Source organism: Ochlerotatus camptorhynchus, unplaced genomic scaffold (assembly GCF_037179485.1).
Source record: "Ochlerotatus camptorhynchus isolate MF236.1 unplaced genomic scaffold, CSIRO-AGI_Acam_v1.1 ptg000014l, whole genome shotgun sequence".
NCBI lineage: Eukaryota > Metazoa > Arthropoda > Insecta > Diptera > Culicidae > Ochlerotatus > Ochlerotatus camptorhynchus.
This window is the reverse complement of record NW_027040506.1, coordinates 3,477,859-3,498,766: the sequence shown is the minus strand read 5'-3', so window position 1 is coordinate 3,498,766 and position 20,908 is coordinate 3,477,859. Positions and strand designations below refer to the sequence as shown.

Genomic DNA, 20,908 nt, shown 5'->3' with positions numbered 1-20,908 from the left:
ACTTATGAAATTCATATGTGTCGTTTTTAAGTGGGGCCTATGAAACTGTTAAATTTATTTGCTTCAGTGTACACTCGTTTTAACGACGTAACAGACAACCCTGAAGCAACAGTACTAAATGGTATTTTCTCAAACGGGCAGCAACATGTTTTTTTTTTTTTTTATTTTCAATATGAAAAATCCGATAAACATGTTTATTGATTAAATTAACACTTAAACTCGAAGGATTGACGTCAGCCTTAACAGTACCTATCATAGCACACTGAGGGGAAGTAGAGCGGTATGCATGCACACATGTTGCAAAAACTGCGAATCGAAACAGATCGAAAAATTAACACCTTTTTTCATGATATCCATCTTCCTCTGTGTGGTCCACCAGCACTGGTCTAGAAATGCAATTTGGAGATACAAATGGCCTCGGACGGTTTTTTAAACACATCTGCCAGTTCCATGATCTCTTCTTGAGTCATAGCGCTCTGTTTCCGCTTCTTGAACAGTTCATTGTAGTTAAGTTCCAGTTCATCATCATCATCATAATCCGAGTCGTGACTACACGGATGGCCAAACGTCAGTCCACCCTCATCGTCATCATCGTCATCACCATCATCACCGAATGCATCTTGAGTATCACAGCGGGACATAATTCTTTTCCGTTCGTCGTCCGATAACACCATTTCCTGTAGAGCCTTCTTGTTTTGAATCATCTGATTGCATTCCAGGTCGTATGGGTCCACCCGATGCGTCAGGATAAAATGGCAGTGCAGGTCATCCTCGTTCATGAAAGCCTCGTTGCACAACCCGCACCGAAACCGTATCGAGTGGTAGTGTTTGATCCGATTGTGAGTCATCAAGATCTCAAACGTAGAATACCTCAGCGAGCACAAATCGCACACAAACTGGATAGAATCGTTGAAAACCTGAAAGATTGCGAGAATCTGTAAAACAACGTTGAAACAGGGGAACAGTAATTCAAATTACCTCAATTTCCGACATTTTCTGCAATTATTTAAAAACTTTCGAATTTTTTAGACTGTCTCTGGCGGAATCAAACTTAAGGCGTCTTATCTTTTCTCGATTCGCAGATTAACTGACTCCTCTCGGCTGTGGCTTTAAAAAGGAAACCTTCTTCGCAGTGATAGTAAATCGAATATTTCAATTAACGCCCACCCGTGAAGTTTGCGATACTCGATTGGACCTCATTCAGTCACTTGGAATCAAAACCTATTTTTAAAGTCATAACATGGAAACTCTTTGCTGCTAGCTTTGAAAACAAAGCGTATGCCTTAAGCGGATATTAAATTTTTCCACATTGGCAACGACCAGGCTAAAAATAACTGGAGAAGTTTATTTTTGTCTCGTTGGTTGGCCTAATCAATTAGATTCCAAGCTAATATGTTCAGTGATAACAAAACAGATCCACGACCTACAAACTGGTCCGTTGACCGCCATCGTTAAATTTTAGCATTACGAACACCATTCGTGACGTTGGGCTAAGTAAACAGTTTTTAACATCATTCCGCTGTTTGCCTACACATTTTCGGAGATCGCACGCTAGAGTAATTTGAATTCGAGCTCACAAGTTACAACGTCACTGGTAGTGTGATGCTAAATGGAAAATTAGCAGGAACTTTCAGAAATTTGATTGCTGCGCGGTATATCTGGTTTTCTCCGCCTTGAAAACCCGAAAAATAAAACGCTCACCGGGATAAAATTTCGATTTTCCCTGAAATTTAAATTAATATATTATTTTGATTCAGTCTGGTTCAAAGTTAACTTCAGCGCTTTTAAAATTTCTGCAAATCATCTTACGTGACTACGAGCAAATATTTTTCTGGTTCTGGACTGCAAAATGTTGATATACATCTTCGTTAGAACTAAAAATGAACTGCCTTGTTGACATCTTCATTTACAGTGCAATCATCTTGAATGAGATAGCCAAACAATCACAATACTAGTCTGTGGAAGGATTTATCAGGAAGAAAACCTACTCTGATTTTAAGGTGCAGGGGGGCGTCACTCGGGGCGTCATTAATTTTCAAAATTCCAAAAACAGTTTTTCGTACAAAATCAAAATTATGGTCATGAAAATGTGTGCATTGCATTCTAAGTGTTCCTACCAGATCATTGTGAACACATTTTCAATGACAGGATATCGGTTTTAAACGAAAAAACTGCTTTTGAATTTCCAAAAAATAATGACGTCCCCTTTCCCCTTAACCGTTTGTACACGATGACGATGACTGAAAATTGTTGCTAGCAAATGTCTTACCAGACTTGATGCTTTGTCTAGAGGAAGTGTTGTTATATGTTAAAATTAAAATTTCTTCCGCAGGAAGTCTCAATGCCGCATATGTTGAAAAATATGAAAAACCTTTTTGGAAACTTAACTAGTATAAAAGAAAAGTGGATTCAAAACAAACTGCCTCGGCTAACTATAGCTAGACTATTTCTAGCAACACTGCCAATGCAATCAAGATTGACAGTTCATTTAGTTCAAAACCAGTCAGTCTGCTCCTCTCTTATACTAAAGGGTGTCCCACATCAAATTGAATCACGGAAAAAACACTGTAGAAAATTATCCATTGGGTATTTTCTCTTGAACATTTGGGTAGAAGGAGTTTAGAGTGTATTATTTACACTGTATTTTTACCACTGTCAGTTTTTTGAAAGTTGAAAAAATGGCGTCACCCGAAATTCAACGTCGCGAATTGATTTTACGCAAGCACCAAGAAAATCCTCAACTCTCTCATGGGGACATCAGAAAACAACTCGGAATCGTGCTGTCAACGGTGAGTCGTGTGATTAAACGTTACTATGAAACTGTGAGCATCGAACGGAAGGAGAAATGCATACAGAATGAATGTTCTATTAGTGATCAAGATCAAAAGCGTGTCATGAAAGCGTTAAAGCGGAATCCCAATGCTTCGGTCAGGGATGTGGTAAAAAAGTTGAATCTGTCCAAGTCTTTCGTTCAGAGAGCCAAGGACCGGGAGGGACTGCATACGTACAAAGTGCACAAGGCTCCAAATCGTGACGAACGGCAACATACGGTGGGAAAGTCACGGGCCCGGAAACTGCACACTAGACTGATGCAAACTTTTTGTTCATTGTCTTCTACCCATTTTCGATATTGCTTTTTCGAAAATTTCTATAACTTTTCTTACGGAAAATTTTCTAAGCTACAACTTTGCGGAACACCGTTTTTCAGCCAAATGTCAAATTAAATTGTTATTAATTGTTTAAGAGATTGATAATCTTATGGCATGATCAAGCAGCTGTTTTGTGGGCAACACTGGATTCTGCAGTGTGACATAGTAGCCATGATATTTGTCCTCTATTATTCGCACCAGAAACACCAATGTTTCCTGCTGAACAGTTGAATGAGCATAATCATAAGACATCAGTGACTTGAATCATTAATAACTTTTGTTCCTTACATTTGATTGAAAAGTGGTTTTAAAAGCAAGGTGATGTGATGAATTGTTAGATAGATATGAACAAAAACATAAGTTTTCCCATAGGAATTCCCATATAAATTTGAAATGTTTCTTACTAAAGTAGTTCAAATTTTGGGAGGCTAAGCAGGACCGAATTTGGAACCGTTTAAGCACTGTGGAGCGAAAATTCAAATTGCACACCCAGAAGCCTCACTGTCTCATCATGGATGATTCGAATCCAACGGGGTCACTTTCATACCCAAGAACATGAACCTCCCCCCCCCCCACCCCCTTCAACGCACCGAAACTAAGGCCCATCGAAAAATAATGAGCTATTATGAAGCAGGCACTACGGAAGCATCCCAAGGAGGTAAAATCTGAGGAAGACATGAAGAAAAAGTATGTTTCCGTACAGAAGAAGCTGCAGCAAGATGTTGTACAGAACCTAATGAGTGGAGTTAAGCGTAAGATTATGGTATTGAAGTTGAATGAAATAAATAAGATTACTTATGGCACAGACAAACAGACATAACACTCGCTAGTTGTTCATCGAACAATCATTAAACGGTTAAAAGTTTTGTATTTGGTAGTACCACCACCTGTGGCGTGCATAGTCATTTCCCTTGCATTTGACGTTTACACACTACCGCCATCTGTTCAGCGTACTACCCACCACAGTGTACTCAACAGATGGCGGTAATGTTTTAGCGACGATGTTTTACAGTGAGAAATATTCAATGTGTTATATCTGTTTTTCTGAGCTCATGGGTTATGTTTTACTGTCTGAAAGTTTGAAAAGGATCGGTCAACTAGGTAATTTTCTTACGCGTTTTTCCGTGATGCAATTTGATGCGGGACACCCTTTAGACGCTCTTTATTATAAACATGATTTTGGGAAACGGTACAGTGCCATACCTAGCATACTTCTCATATGTCTCAATTACCTTGATAATTCAGTGCCAACTTTTCAAAGGGGCGTAATTGCATTTGTAAACAATGGTTTTAGTCGTCGATTTCTCGCGAATGAAAGCTCACTCATAAAAATGAATGACACCAGCAGGTAGATAAATGTTTCCTGTACCAGCTAGTATTGGTAATTTGGCAGGGTGGAATTTATTTGCGAGAAATCGACGGCTAAAACCATTGTTTACAAAAGCAATTACGCCCCTTTGAAATGTTGGCACTGAATTGTCTCAGAACTCTTTACAATATGTCTTTGGAATGTTCTTAAGAATTTCATTAGAATTATACCCCTTGTCTGAGATCTTTTCAAAATTCTCCTTGCATAAATTTGAAATTCTATGTGCTATTTGCTTGAAATTTTCATCAAAACAATCCAGAAATTTTCTGCGGAACACTCCAACAAATTCATCACAAGTTTTCTCACAGATTCTGTTCGAATTTTAAATTTTTCTTTCAAGAATCCGTTGTAGTTCCCTATCATAATTACATTTCACTTGGATTCTCCTTGGAATTTGCAGCCATTTCACTAAAGAAACGTTTTGCAGTTTTTTATAAAATCATGTTGATGTTTTCTTATTGAATTTGCCTGACATCATCCTAGAATTTACGAGGAATTTTCTCTCAATAATGTAGAAATCTTTCACGGAATGTTCACGGAATTATCATTGAAATTACATTGACACTTTGAATTTGATATCCTTTGCACATATCATTTGGCATTATGCATAGAATTCAGTTGAAGCTTTTCTCGGAATTTACGTGGAATTCTTATCAGAATTCTCTTAAAATTCCACTCAGGTATGGTTTGGAATAAAGAGCCTGAATTTATAAAGAGACGACATGTCAAAGTTGGAACAATCGATTATCTGTCAAAGTCATAGGAAAAGTCATTCCAATCGAGCAGAAGACCTGTCAAATGGATAAGATGTCGTCTCTTTATAAATTCAGGCTCTTTAGTTTGGAATACTCATAAATATTGTATTTGGAATCTGTAGACACAAACCTCAAATTATTCGTCAATAATTACTCTATAATAGAAAGTTAACACACTTTACCCCTGAGGACACCATTTGGCGGATTTTTTAACTTTTGGTTAAAATTTGACAGATGGAAAGTTATCGATTAACCTACTATCCAAGCGTGGTTATTTCTGACAGACAAGAAGTTAAATTTTGACAACCGTGGCTGAGTTCTGCTCGAAAACCGATCGATCAGAAATACAGGAATTTTCGAACATAAGAAATAACTTTCGAAATGTCACTGTGGTTCAAGGGTTAAATTTAACTCGGCAAATGATTCACAGCCTATAGGCATGGTGCAAAATGACTAACCTTTCACTATTTCTATATATCAGGCATAACATTTGATAACGGCACAAAAGCATTTGTAAACAAACTTTCTAAGGCCCTTTACACGCGACCCTTTACGCTCACACAAACAAACAACATCATCGGATAGGGGCAACTATCAACTTTACGAAAGTGGTATTGGTTTGCGTGAGCGTACTTTGTTTCGCTTGTAAAGGGCCTTAGAAAGTTTGTTTACAAATGCTTTTGTGCCGTTATCAAATGTTATGCCTGATATCATTATGATGATTTTCAAAATGGTCGAGAAAGACCAAGTTCAACAGATCTATAGAGTATTCTGACGTTTAATCGGCGCACACTACTGCACCAACTTGTAGGTGGTATATAGCGAGGTAGGTTAATAAAAATAAAACTTATCAGATCAAAAACTTGATAACATAATAAATAGCACCAAGGTGGCAAAGACTCATTTCAGCTAAAACAATGTTTTTCTAAATTATGAAATAATTAGATGCCATGATCAAATTTTGAATTGGTAGGATACAAGAAGAGGTTGCAAAGAATGTGTTTGACATATTAAACCTTTTTTTTATATCTTTATTAAGGAGACTTTCAGCCGTTGGCTGGCTCGTCTCCGCTCATATTAAACCTGTTTATTTCACTTCATGAGAGTCACAATCAGCGATTTTTCACAAACTCACTCACTCACTCAGCGATCAGCAAATCGCTGATTGTGACTCATAGAAAGCAAAATTTACAGGTTTTATGTTTCCAACGCATACTTTGTAACCTCTTCTTGTAAGTTACAAGTAAAACATGCCATCATACCATCTTTTGGTTTTATTATTCCGAAAAACATTATTTTAGCTGAAATGAGTTTTGCAACCTTGAATAGCACATTAGAAACTGATGATCAACGATAATAGCTATTATGTGGTCCACATTTGTTCCAATTTAAGCCGGCGCCAGTGGTGTAGTGGTAAGTGTTACTTCTAACACCCCAATGGGTCTGGGTTCAATCTCAACCGAGTTCGGTGGGATTTTTCTGAGGCATAAAAATCTCTGGTCACGTCTTCCTTCGGAAGGGAAGTAAAGCCGTTGGTCCCGGCCCATGTGTGTTGTGAATGGGTGCGATATCTTGTCAATTCCCTTGCGTTTGACGTTAACACACTACCGCCGTCTGTTCAGCGTAGTGCCCACCCAAGGGGTACTTAACAGATGGCGGTAATGATTTAGCGACGATGTTTTACAGTGAAAAATATTCAATGTGTTATGTCTGTTTGTCTGTGGTCATAAGTTCCTATTTAGGCCATACCTCAGAAAAAAAATGCGATTTGTGGGCGATGCATGGGCATGCACACAAAAAATAATCATTATTAAAATTAAAAAAAACCATTAGTGAAATTAAAAGTTTGCATTGGTTCTTTTTGGTAGAAAGCGGCTAGCTTTCAAAATGAACGTAATCTAACTGTCAATTCAAAAGTTGCCCACTCCCTACTTTCAAAAGTTGAAACTTTCAAATCGAGTTGTAGGACTGTCAAATTGAAAGCATGGCAGTTTTTAAATCAACAGCGTGTTTCAAACAAGCTTTTGACATGAAAGTTTAATATAGTGTAAATAAAATGTGCCACTTTGAATAGGAAAAATAAATGTTGTCGATTTAAAAACAAGCATTTTCAATATAATATTTTTTTTAATTATTTATATTATTTTTAATTTCTTGATAATATTTAATAGTATATACTATATTCTATAAATATGTTATTCATGTTATGCTACCCGGTTTCCGAAGACGTCGCTGCTGTGGGCTCGAAGTTCTCCGATGATTTTTCCACTGCAGCTGATGGGATGCTTCATCCTGCAACTGGTACCTGTTCCGGGTATTTAGACTGCAAATGAGAAAGATACAAATCAATATTGGAAACCTTTAGTTATTTCTTGTAAATCTACAAGTCTTGAGAATGGTACAATTAGCAATTATGAGTGATTGGAGCTATACCTGTATGCAGCTTATAGATTTAGTAGATGGTTGTCAGATTATTCCCACGGAAGATGAGCAAATTCAAGATCAGAATGGAGCTCTTCACTAAGCGCCTTGAATACCGAGTTAAATACGTTGATCTGTGGAGATGAAATTATTGGTTACGTTTCATAAATAGATTCATCATCATCAATTATGGTTTCGTAGTTTATTAAACTTACCGTTGAATCAATTACCATACTAAAAAAACTCCTATGGAAGCCAGCCAAAACCATTCCTCCATCAATCGACGTCAACTCAAATTTAGCGCCAAATGGAGGTCAAGTGTTGCCAAAAACATCGCTATGAAAAGGTATTTTTGAAAGTTGATCAACTTTTATTTTAAAAGAATGCGCTTTTAAAATAACGAGTCGAGAGTAAAAGAAACACTTTCAAAACAAAACAATAACTTTTCATTTGAATATTTTCGTAGTTGAAACTACGAAATTTGCGAAACTTTTAATTTGAAAATGCATTATTTTTATTGCAACAATTTTTGTTCTTTGTGTGTGTGTACCCCGATGAATATGATTTAAATCAATAATCTTAACAGACCTCATGACTTCAAACTTGTATCAAACGTTAAATATCTCTAAAACATGGCCAAAATAGGAGCATGGCCAATATAGGAGCGTTTCCCCTATTTGATAAGGAAGAGATAATAAAAACAATAATTAAAGGAAAAGTTGCTTGTAAAATGATATGAAGAGTGCTTCCCGCATAAACGTGAACCATAAATTGACCTTACCTAAAATGGTTAAAAATTGTTTATAATCCCTGCTAAACTTTAACTGAAATGGTTTTGGAACTTTACATGAACGTTTAATGATAAAGTTTCAACCTTATGTATTATGGTTTTTTGGAACTGGACCTTACAAATAATGGGTTGTTAAGAACCATTACCATTCAAAATTCTTGTTTTCTCCATACATTTTCAGAAAGAGAACTATATAAGAACGTTTTTACTTATGATTTGAGAACATTAATGGTAATGGTTATGGTAGTCAGTAAGGTCCATTAATGGTTTTGTATTATCGCTCAACTTTACGTGGAATATATCGTGAATTGGTGATCAGTAAATTACAGGCAACCAATTCGCGATATATTCCACATAAAGTTGATCGATGTTACAAAACCATTTGTGGACCTTACTGACTACCATAACCATTACCATTAAAGTTCTCAAACCATAAGTTAAAAGGTTCTAATATAGTTCTCTTTCCGAAAATGTATGGAGAAAACAAGAATTTGGAACGGTAATGGTTCTTAACAACCCATTATTTGTAAGGTCCAGTTCCAAAAAACCATAATACATAAGGTTGAAACTTTATCATTAAACGTTCATGTAAAGTTCCATAACCATTTCTGTTAAAGTTTAGCAGGGATTATAAACAATTTTTAACCATTTTAGGTAAGGTCAATTTATGGTTCGCGTTTATGCGGGTTCACTCTCTTGATATCCCGCGATTCTTAAGAGAAACCTTATTTGCAAAGAATGTGATTTTGAGTATTATGTCTGTTTGTCTGTGCTTCAATCTAATCAGCGTACTGCCCACCACAACAGATCTCACTCAATAAATGGCGGTAGTGACGAAGTTTTACATTGAGAAATAATAAATTGTGTTATGTATATGTCTGTCTGTGCTTCAAATATCTTATTTCGACATACGGTGGTGAAGCACCGGCGTAGCTACACACCGTAAATACGAAAACGACATTAAATTAATCAATCTCGTGGCTATCTTCACGTTAATTTATTGATCAATAAATTGTGCAAATAAATCAATTTAATAAAACATCAATCGATTAGCGACACCTATATCTGAAGCTGCCAACCAACCAGATATGGCCACCCTATTCCAGCTGCGGCGGCGGCGCAGTAATTCAGCACCACCCGCAGTTTGTTTTGATTATTCGTTTCATGACAGCAGTGACATAACCACACCGCATCGGAGGAAAAAAACATGCACTGTTTTGTAACCCAGTAAAAATTAATCCATTTTCCCGAAAAATCCTCCGGTTTTTTAAGTGAAAACCATGAATCATTTATGCAAATCGTTTAGCAAGTTGCATCCGCACCCTGCTTTTCGGATTACTTCGGTGAGTTGTGTGATTTGTATCAAAAATTAACATAATCTTTGAGCTGGAGACGGGGCTCAGATTACCCAAAAAGATTGCCAAAATTCGAATGCATTTTATTTTATTGAACCCTTAACGGAAATGCATCTAAATACATTTCTTCAAAACATTTCACTTATCCCTGTGTATCTCAACATAGACACTGTTGCATAGTAGTCGTAGCAGCACGATTACCGCCTCATCCGCACCAGAGAAAATTGCCCTTCCGCGACGGATCGAACGTAGCCCCACGGACATTCTGAATGCTCTGTCCAGCACGGTAGGGTTCGACCCAACTGCAGCCCACTACAAGTATCACGATGATCCGTACCTGATTCCGACGTCCAACATCGCCAAGAAAACGTACGCGATGGCACAGGAAGCCGGCCGGAAAGCGGCTCACTGGATCCGGCAGGAGAATGCAAAGTTGTTTCAGGTAGGATTTTTTTTTAAATTTTTGTTTTATTTTAATTATTGAGATTGTTTTTTTTTTCGATTTCAGCACAAGGAAGCTGCTCCACCCGTGCCGATGTTCGTTCCTACGATGATTTACAACGAAGAGAGCCAGGTGGAAGCGACCGATCTGGAAAAACTGATCGGAAATGTCGACGTGAAGGATGCGGTTCTGGTGTACAATTTGTTGAAGAAGAATAACATAGTGGTGAGTGAAGAGCTGAAACAATCCCTGATGGAACTGCTGTGCTTCTTCAACCACGAAGATTCGCTGGCCGAGGAGTACATCGAGGAACGTTGGTTCCGGCAAGGTGTAACGGAGAAGGGTCGTCAGAGAAAAACGTGGAAAGACTTCGAGTTGGCCGAGCAGATTTTTCACGAAATTGAGGACAAAAAACCGGAGCACTACTGTGCTCTGATTCGTGGAATGGCGAAATATTTCCAGGTGGGAATGAGTTTTTCAAAGGGTGGTTTTACCTTGTAAATTTTATCCAAATTTATAGGTGGAAAAAGCATGGGCTCTGTATCAGGAGACGATCGAAAAAGGCATTCTTTTGGACACGAACACTTTCAACAGTTTGCTTCAAATTGCTTCATTCCTGAAGGAAAGCTACGAAATGCGCTGGGATTTGGTTTGTGAAGTTCTGACCGCGATGAAAAATCAAGGTCTAATGCCCAACATTGGAACGTTGAATGCGGTTCTGCAGACTATTACGACTATTGGAGGATACAACCACCCGAGAACTTATGCCTTGAAGACGCTATCGGAGTTCAAGAAGCTCGGTATTGAACCATCACTGGCCAGTTGGTACTACATGTTGGCCATCTTCTGTCGTGAGCGTGGCCCAACCAGCCATATTCTACACGACATCATGAACGAAATAGAGAACAAAGAATTTCACATTCAAGATCCTAAGGATACCTTCTTTTTCGTGACTGCCATGGATGTTTGTCGCTATCATCTGCACGATAAGGATTTAGCCAAACGAGTAAATAATTTACTTCATTTCAAGGATAACTACAACCTGATAGGAGATTCGTACAAGGAATCAATCTACTATCGTCAATTCTTCACAGTTCTGTGCAACACCGAGCCGCTGGAAACGTTCATGGAAACCTACAACATGCTCGTTCCGAATGTGTACATTCCGGAGCCATCCGTAATGGAGGACATCCTCAAGTGTATCGACGTAAACTGTGCCGTGGACTATCTTCCTCAAATGTGGTCGCACATGATTCAATTCGATCACACCGGGCGTGAAAACCTGCTTAATATGATCCTTCAAATCATGATCACAAATCAACCAGAAAACCCTGAGCTGGTAGAAAAATTTACGACCATTGCATGGGACATGTACAAACGACTGGAGGAACTGATCGCCGCGGGTAGCAATCGTAATCAGCGAACCGGTTTCTCCGGAGCCCTCCTGGGGGATGTCCTAACGATCTGTTGCCGCGGAAAGGACTATGAAAAGGCGCAAACTCTGTTCGAAAAGATCAACAACGATCAAAACTCGATCGTCGGCGATCCGAAGGTGATGGCCCTGAGGGCATTCATACAGCTGTCCATCGAAGAAAAGAAGCCGAGCTTGGCGATAACTTGCCTGCAGTACTGCGTGGAGAATGGGTTCCCGGAGAGTGCCGAGTTCGGGCGGCACATCCACAGTTCGATGACGCTGGATGAGGTGCAGATCGGGAAAATTAAGCGGTACGTCGGAGCGGATGCGTTGAAGCCCAGTAAGGTTGATGAGGAGGAAGGTAAGTGAACGTTGATTGTTGTATGATAGATTATAGATAGTGGGAGTTTTGATCCGATTGAATTTCCCGTTTTTTCTTTCTGTAGAATAAGAAAGAATGCTTTGTTGTTATACTGAGGCGAAAATATCTCATAAATTCCATAAGACATGACTTATGAACTTGGACAATTTTGATTTCATAAGATACTTGTGGATTCCATACAGTGAGGCAAAACGGAACGGAAAGGAACGTTAGAATTCCATAAGAACCACTTATGAAATTTCGACAAAAGGATTTCTTATGGAAATCATAAGTTTGGTTTATGAAACAGAATTCATAAGTTAGCTTATGAAACTTTAAAACATAATATAAAATGTAGCAGACCGGAATCGAATCCTGAGCGTTCAGATTATTGACTCCGTGATTTGTTCCCACATCTATCAACGCTTGGGAAATAGAATAGGTTAAATATCTATAAGAACCATTCGTAGTATGTATGTATCACGATAATCATTCATAAGGACCGGGGGGGGGGGTCCTTATGAATCCAAGTGCAGGAGGGGGGGGGGTCCCCCTGCGTAGACAATTGTCCATACAAAAAATTTAAAATTTGTATGGGCCGTGGATAATTGCAGCCCCCCCCCACCTAAACTGTCTACGTAGTTTATGAACAGCCCCTTATTGATTTTTTTAATTTTTTCGCCTCAGTGTAGACAATCATGTATACACATTTTTGGAAATTTGTATGGACCGTAGACAATCGCCAACTAACAAGGGAAGTAAGTATAAACAACTAGGGAACTTAACGTATCCTCATCAATCTAAGCATCGTCCAGGCTTCTAATAGTATTTTCTCTTCTGAAATGAGTGTGACTATTGCAGGCCATCTCTTCTTCGAAAACCTTTCCATTTGATTTACGTGTTAACCGGCTGTTCTATTATCGGCAACTCGAAACCAACCGTATTTTGTAGTACGCATATTCAATCTGGCGTTATTGATTGAGCTTTCATTCGCGAGATATCGGCGATTGACGGGTTTGTTTACAAAAACAATTACGCCCAAATCTCAAATCACACCGGAGTTACTTACCGACCCCACTGACCAGCTGAAATGTTGGTTTGAGCACTTCGAACAACTTCTTCAAGTTTCGACGTCCAACCACCAAGGGTACGGAGCATCACTCGCGTCAACTCCGATGCCCCATCACTGCAGGCGATTGAAGCAGCTATCCGAAGTATGAAATCCAACAAGGCTCCCGGGGTCGATCGCATATTGGCATATTTGGAACACTGCGATTTTTCCGACCGACTGGATGCGTCTTAGTCTAGGTCCCTAAGAAAAAGTTTTCGACCGACTCAATCACGATAATCTGTGCGACGTCCTGAGACGGAAACTCCGGATATTATCGTCAACCTCATCGAACCGCGGTACGAGACTTTCACATGTAGAGTCCTGCATAACGGAGCCTTGTCCAACCCTACCCGACTAGTGGCAGATGTGAGACAAGGATGTATACTATTACCGCTACTGTTCTTCATTGTAATCGACAAGATCACAGTAGGTGCAATTGACCGTGTGCTGCTTTGGTAGCCTTAGTGATAGGTACCTCAACTACTTCGAATTGGCTGATGATGTTTCGCTATTAGCACAACAGCGTTCTGATATGCAGAGTAAGCTCACCGACCTAGCCGAACGCTCCTCTCTTCCTGCGCGTAAGACGGCGGGACCAAGAGCGACATAGCCCCGTAACGTGGGTAGAACACCTTTTCGTGGTTCGTTACAGTATGGGGCCTCCCTTAGCTCAGTCGGTAAAGACTCAGCTAGAAAGCAAGACCATGCTGGAGGTGGCTGGGTTCGATTCCCGGTCCGGCCTAAGAATTTTTCGGGTTGGAAAATTTCTCGACTTCCCTGGCCATAGAGTATGATTATACTTGCCAAACAATTATACTAATGCAAAAATGGTATAGGCATCGAAAGCTCTCAATTAATAACTGTAGAAGTGCATCTTAGAATATTAAGTTGTGAGCACGCAATTAGCTAATATGCCAAACGCAATAAGCTGAAATGCGAGGAAGAAGAAGAAGTACGGGATGTAAGATCTATCATCGATTCCTTGTCCTGACTACTTCAAACTAGGGGAACAGGATTTTTGAGTAATCAAAGGAACACGTCTTAGTCCTTGGTACTTTTTATGCCTTGTTGACATTGACAAGACTCGCCTTTGTCCACCGAGTCTTCATATGTGATTCCTAATCTTCTATTCGTTGTTCCGTAGTTTGAAGTGGTTATGACTAGGATTCTGATGCATGGTCATTATTGGTCTCATTGCTTAATTTTGTTGCTGAAGAATCAAATTTTGACTGACAAAGGGCGTGCCTTTAGAGGGTCTTCTTGCTCTCATCCTTTCAATTAGAATCGATTCCTTGCGATGAAGGCCAGGATCGATGTCAATTATACAAGGTCTGGCCCAACCGGCTTATTGGTATTAGTGAAATGTGGAAATGTTTAGTGGTTTTCTTATTTCATAGCAATGTTTATCTTTTTACACGAAACAGCTGTTTTCTGTGACGACACGTCTGCCATTCGCAGTATGGAATGTTGTGCTGCCGTGACATCGTCATTATGTAGCTTTTTCAGCAATGTTTACAACACTTTTGCTTCTGAGGGAGGTTGTTCATTGAAACTTCCGGTCCGCTTCGTAGCATAGTGCTTGCTAAGAGGTGCCAGGTGGTAACCTGACGATCGGCCAAATTTGGAAGACGTCTGCATTGAATTGTCTCACATTGTAATATTCCGCCCACTATAATATCACAATCAATTGCGAGTAGCTGAGCGGAATGGAGACAAGGAAAGCATTTGGTACAGGACCAAGTTTCTCCCGGCTGGCGCCAAAACAATGAACCTGGAAGCAACTGGATCAAGTTGTCATGGGGCACGAAATGATCCTGTTGCATGGCTTGGAGTTGTTGCAATCGAGGAAGGGGGGGTTGGTGCTAATGTTTGATTTGTTTTTGTATAATTTCAGGTGTTAAGATGGCTCGTTGCCTCTGGATAGTGGGTTGACGGTGGTTCAGAGCAAGAATAATATTGAGACATACGGGAATGCAACAAACTTGTCAAATAAACTGCATTGGTAACGAAAACACAGAGGAGCGTACACCTGATGTCACACACTAAGGTGATGGTAATAAGGTCGGTGATAATATGACATTTACACAAAAGCGGAGATCAAATCAGATTGGTCAAAGTACCAAAATTCGAAACTTCGATTAAAACGTGGAATCTGTGCAGCACCAGTGGAGAACACTCTAAACCTGCAGGTCTCATCAACCGCTGCCTGCGGTATATAGCTTGTGGCTGCTGGCCTCACAAATGGATCTCAGATGTAAATGTCATCAGAAGCCGATAGCAATAGAAACGAAGTCTGCAGGCAAGCGTTTGATTATGAATTAAATCCGCCAGAACATCGCAGCAAAGGCAAATACTAAGGCGGCGGAGCGTCAACAAGTAAATTAAGCAAGCCGATAGGAATTTGACTTGGGCCCAGGTCAAGCAGCTGCCCAGAATGGAAGTCTTTCACGTTGTCCCTGTGCACCTCTGGATGTTCCCAGGTATTTGAGTACGACGACGATGGACGTTGCCCCTTGGAACGGAATGAAAGCGAACAAACCTGATGTTGCACAACAAACCAACGTGTTTTTTTTTTCAGCAAAACAACAAAATCTTCTATCTCTCTTCTTTATTCTTTTAATCTCTTACTATCCCGTAATCGGACGCTAGTGGGACCAAAAAGCCTGCTAGTGAAAGGAAAGTCGTTATGCTATACGGTCTACACTGTACACAAACATCATCCTCTGATCGAATGAAACCTCAGACCGTTCAAAACAAAACACCGAAATCGCTTTTTCGAATGATAGCTGCAACCGGATGACGGTTGTTTTGAAATCAGATGATTTTCCTCTCGAATACAGGATGAAACTTGTTATAAGAAGGGATAGGGCCTTCAGTTAAAATGCGTAATGCTCTCTGCAGAATGACTGTCATACTAAATGGAAATGCATATGGTATTGGTTCAGCCCCATAACGCAAATCATTCAAGACAATGATGTAAATAATTCTATCGAACGTCATTTGCTGATCTGAGCTGACAAACGAGGTGGAAGCATATGCATCGCTTTCAGAGCTATTATGAACATAGGTAAAGGATGAAAACCAATGTTTGGCTAATTCGTGGTGGCGGAGGTTTTCCCCACCACGAAATTTTTTTGTATCCATAATGGAATGGCTTATTATGGCTATTCAGTATGGAATTGTAGATAATCAAATTATCTATTCTTAAATGTTTGTCCTCTGAGTGCCGTATGTTTTATAGCTAATTTTCAAACGAAAATCATCCTGTATTTGAATGACAGTCATATGGATGTTCATCATCTGACGACGAATTCAACCATAAGAAAATTATCCGAAATTCGAATGCATATTGTTAAAGGGCTCGAGCAATGCAATAATCATTCGAAGTATTGCGGATGTTTTAGTTCAGTGTAGCATAGGCCACGACTAAATTTCCGTACACGCAGGCAAAAGAACGTAAGAATTTCATAAGAAACACTTACGAATTTTAGCCACAAGAAATCAGTATGAATTTCATTGATTTGCCTTATGAAAAAAAATGTTGACAAAAAAAATAATAAATCGGAGCAGACTGGAACCGAACCATGGACGTTGAGATTACGGAGTTCGTGTGTTGACCACTCGTCTTTCAACGCTTAAGAGAATGGAATGGCTAAAGGCGTATAAGAGCCACGTTATGTTATATGAAAATCTTTCATAAGTCGCGCTTATGAAATTCATATTTGTCGTTCATAAGTCGAGTCTTATGAAATTTTTAAGTCTATTTGCCTCAGTGTAGGTTCATGCCTGGCTTAAGTGCAGATCGGTAGGCAGTAGCCTGCCAGGGTGTGAACTGAGCAATAACAATAATAACAATAACAATGTTTACAACACTGATTGACATACACGCTCGTTCAAATTTACTCTAAAGTGAGTAAAATTCCACTCACTTTCGTTAAAAGTGGAACTACTCTAAAGTGAGTAACCCCACGTTTACTCACTTTTGAGTAATGTATGAATTTGTCAAAATCTGAGTAGCACTTACTCAGTTTCGGTTTTCGCAATATTAGCACAACTGAGTAAAGGTTACTCAGTTTTGTAAGGAAATTATTTGATCGATTTTTTTTTTTTTTGAAGCATAACAAAAACGATTTATTTTATCACAACAGAATTATAAACTTTAATCAACAAATTTATAATAATTCTGCTTATTAAGCGATTCCGGAGGCCACTGCAGTTATCATCTCCAGGTGCTATTTTCATTCCGAGAAGTAACCAGGGATGTAACATATTGAACATCTCGAAATGGACTGAGCGGCTTCCTGGCACAACTTACGGGTCAGTTTCTCAGCATTTTTTTTTTTTCTGAAAATTAATTTATTTTTGAATATATAGCTATTTCCCGATTTTCTCAGAAAGCTTACTTGTAATTCTCTCATAGTGAACTTTCCTTTGGATCGAGCTTGGGATTCTGAAGTTCACAACCAAAAGTTGTTGCAGAAGTTCACGTAATCTGTGTAGATTTGGGCTGAAATAAAGTTTATCTAAGGAAAAACACCAACTGCTACTCACGCTAGTTACTAGTCCAAAAAAGTTTCACAGAACGCTGAAACCACAGACAAACAGACATAACACATTGAATATTTCTCACTGTAAAACATCGTCGCTAAAACATTACCGCCATCTGTTAAGTACACTGTGGTGGGTAGTACGCTGAACAGATGGCGGTAGTGTGTAAACGTCAAACGCAAGGGAATTGACTATGCGCGCCACAGGTGCCGGTACTACCAACTACGATACTTTTAAATTGTCCGTTAAATGCTTGTTCGATGAACAATTTTCGAGTGTTATGTCTGTTTGTCTATGCTGAAACTTTCACTCTTTGAAAGCTTTGTGGGAATTTCTCGGGGAAATTGCTTTCAGCCCAGGACTTCAAAATTTTCGGACGTTTATTACATTTGATCTTACTCAAAACAGTAAAGATCCATATTTATTTAATTAGAGTATATGTTACTCACTTTGTTAAATTAATGTTACTCAGTTTTTGACATTTCGCATACAAATACGAAACTGAGTCAAAGTTACTCACTTTATAGTAAAATCAGACGAGCGTGTAGGGCAAGGATGACAATTGTATTAAAACCGAATACTAAGTCTTCATCATTTCTCAATAATGATGGAGTAATACGGCATGCACTAAACTAAGGAAACGAGATATACGGCTAGCAACACTCATTTGGATGTATTTTTCCACTCTAGTCCCTACTTGGGATTTTCTGGAAAAAAAACATAATTGAAGGGATTTTTTGAGTGTGTCGTCTTGACGAAAATAGAGCAGGGATAGAAAAAAATAGATTGGAATGGATCAGAGGATGAAATGGATGTGCTATATTCATAGTCTGGCGGATAGAATCTCGGGAACCAATTGAGCTGTCAAGTAGCGGAACCAATCGAGCAAATCATGACCAACAACAGAAAAGAGCACATCAGCGATTGTGAACAAAACTTCGGAAACGATTTTCTCGTGACTCAATTCTCGCCTACGAAAACTAACACCATATTTGGGTTGAGAAAAGTTTCCCCTATCCCCTATCTTTTTGATAGATCGCCAGACTATGAATATAGCGACTATAGATGTGAGGGGTGTTAACATTTTTCGGAGCGATATGGGTCTGAACTAAAGAGCCTGAATTTATAAAGAGATGACTTGTCAAAATTGGAACAATCGATTATCTGTCAAAGTCATAGGAAAAGTTATTCCAATCGATCAGAAGATCTGTCAAATGGATGAGATGTCGTCTCTTTATTAATTCAGGCTCTTTAGTCTGAACTATAGATATTGTATGTTGCAGTGGTGACTGGATTTTTGGGAATATTTTGAGTCGCACTTTGATGGTACGCTGACGAAAAACAACGAACTTTTTGGTTATTTCATGCCTAGAACGCTATTGAGTTTAACACATTTGGAAACAAAAAAAGGTGTACCATTTGAATTTAAACACGTCTCAATATCATTTTCAATTTAATCCATACTTGGAAAACCATATAATTGCTCACAAATAAGTAATTTAGAATTGTTTGCAAAATTGCAAATATTTTGCAAAATTATTTTTACACGTGTTTCGAGTAGAATGCAATGAGAGTGTAAGATCTTGAAATCAAAACGACAACAAAAATCAAAACTGACACTCACTTCGGATAAGCATAGCTGTCACTTTGACAACTCTATCTGTCATACGCAGGGCCAGCACTTATTTCATCCCCGCACTTTCAAAGTGCGGAGTCCAGCAAGGTGCAAAATGCGCAATACTATAGATTCCATAGATAAGCGGAGGAAAAGTATAATGTTGCCAAACGAACTGTCAGATAGTGTAGCCAAACGAGCATGACGTCATCATGGTGTTGCTTGAGGGAGAAGTATTGTAATATTTTGAGCACAAAACGCTTTACACACTCCACATTCCGAAAGGAAAGATAAAGCAAACGATTAATTGTTGCAAAGATTTGCTTTGCACTTCATTTTGAACTTTTACGCACGATACAAAACAAAACTGCACAACGAAGAGTTCTATGATGAAATGAACTTTTTTTTACGGATGCCAGTAAGATCATTTATTTTTCATGGTTGCCAAAACAACTTTTTGTGCCTCCGCTTATCTATGGAATCTATAGTATCTATAGTTTTATGTCCCCAACAGAGGAAAAAAAAAAAGAGCGGCATAGGTGCACGAATCAAGAAGACTAGAGTATTCTAGAGTTTCGCAAAAAGCGGAACCAATTAAATATATTGTAGACCAACAATTGAAAAGGAACTATCGACTTTTATTTAAAAAAAACATTGATTATTCTTTCCTCGCTAATCGAACGCAAACGACCGACATCATTGGATAGGGGAAACTTTCCCCAACCCAAAGATGGTGTTACTTTGCGTAGGCGAGCCTTGAGTCACGAGAAAAGGGTCTCCGAAGTTTTGTTCACAATAGCTGATGTGCTCTTTTCGGTTGTTGGTCGTGATTTGCTCAATTGGTTCCGCTATTTGACAGCTCAATTGGTTCCCGAGATTCTATCCGCCAGACTATGAATATAGCGACTATAGGCTAGGGCTGCTTTTGTGAGTTTACGAATTGTATGTAGATCTACCTAAAGAGCCTGAATTTATAAAGAGACGACATCTTATCCATTTGACAGATCTTCTGCTCGATTGGAATGACTTTTCCTATGACTTTGACAGACAATCGATTGTTCCAATTTTGACATGTCGCCTCTTTATAAATTTAGGCTCTTAAGATCTACCGTATGCGTGACAATGTTTGCTCGATTAAACACTGTGAAAACAAAACAAAAATCTGCAAATTTTCGGAGCAGAATTTTTTTTAAAGGGATATGTTTGTAAGAACTTAAACCTATGTTAATCATCGATAGAATATCCATTTGCCACAATTACGGGATCAACACGCTTCTGGAATGCTTGACAGGTCCTGATAATATAGTCCAGATCCATATCCCTCCAGGCGCGGGTCAATGCTTGCCTGAGACTTGCTGTACTGGAGTGGCGTTTGGCACAGGCCTTGGCCTTCATGACGCGCCACACTGAATAATCCAAGGTGTTAAGATCGGGGCTGAATGGCGGCCACATATCTTTCAGCCAGAACGGAATATGTTCCTTCAGCTAATTCTGCGTGCGGTTTGAGGTGTGGCATGGTGCCCCGTCTTACTGAAAGACCACATACGGTTCCGGTCGATATTGCTCAGTAATCCACGG

The 20,908-nt window shown here is 39.1% G+C and overlaps 2 protein-coding genes across 2 annotated transcripts; one reads left to right on the top strand and one right to left on the bottom strand.

The window, feature by feature from the left end:
* Positions 1–246: 246 nt before the first annotated feature.
* Positions 247–1,066, bottom strand: LOC135701040 (uncharacterized). The gene is made up of 2 exons (XM_065221749.1): positions 979–1,066; positions 247–917 (listed from the first exon to the last, which is right to left on the bottom strand). Exons 1-2 carry the CDS (start codon positions 991–993, stop codon positions 387–389), a joined length of 546 nt encoding a protein of 181 aa, XP_065077821.1. The 5' UTR covers positions 994–1,066; the 3' UTR covers positions 247–386.
* An 8,623-nt stretch (positions 1,067–9,689) lies between these two features.
* On the top strand, positions 9,690–12,118 carry LOC135701031 (small ribosomal subunit protein mS39). Its single transcript, XM_065221741.1, has 4 exons — positions 9,690–9,827; positions 10,006–10,281; positions 10,348–10,743; positions 10,802–12,118. The coding sequence occupies exons 1-4, from the start codon at positions 9,765–9,767 to the stop codon at positions 12,062–12,064; spliced, it is 1,998 nt and encodes a 665-aa protein (XP_065077813.1). The 5' UTR covers positions 9,690–9,764; the 3' UTR covers positions 12,065–12,118.
* The last annotated feature ends 8,790 nt before the right edge of the window (positions 12,119–20,908 follow it).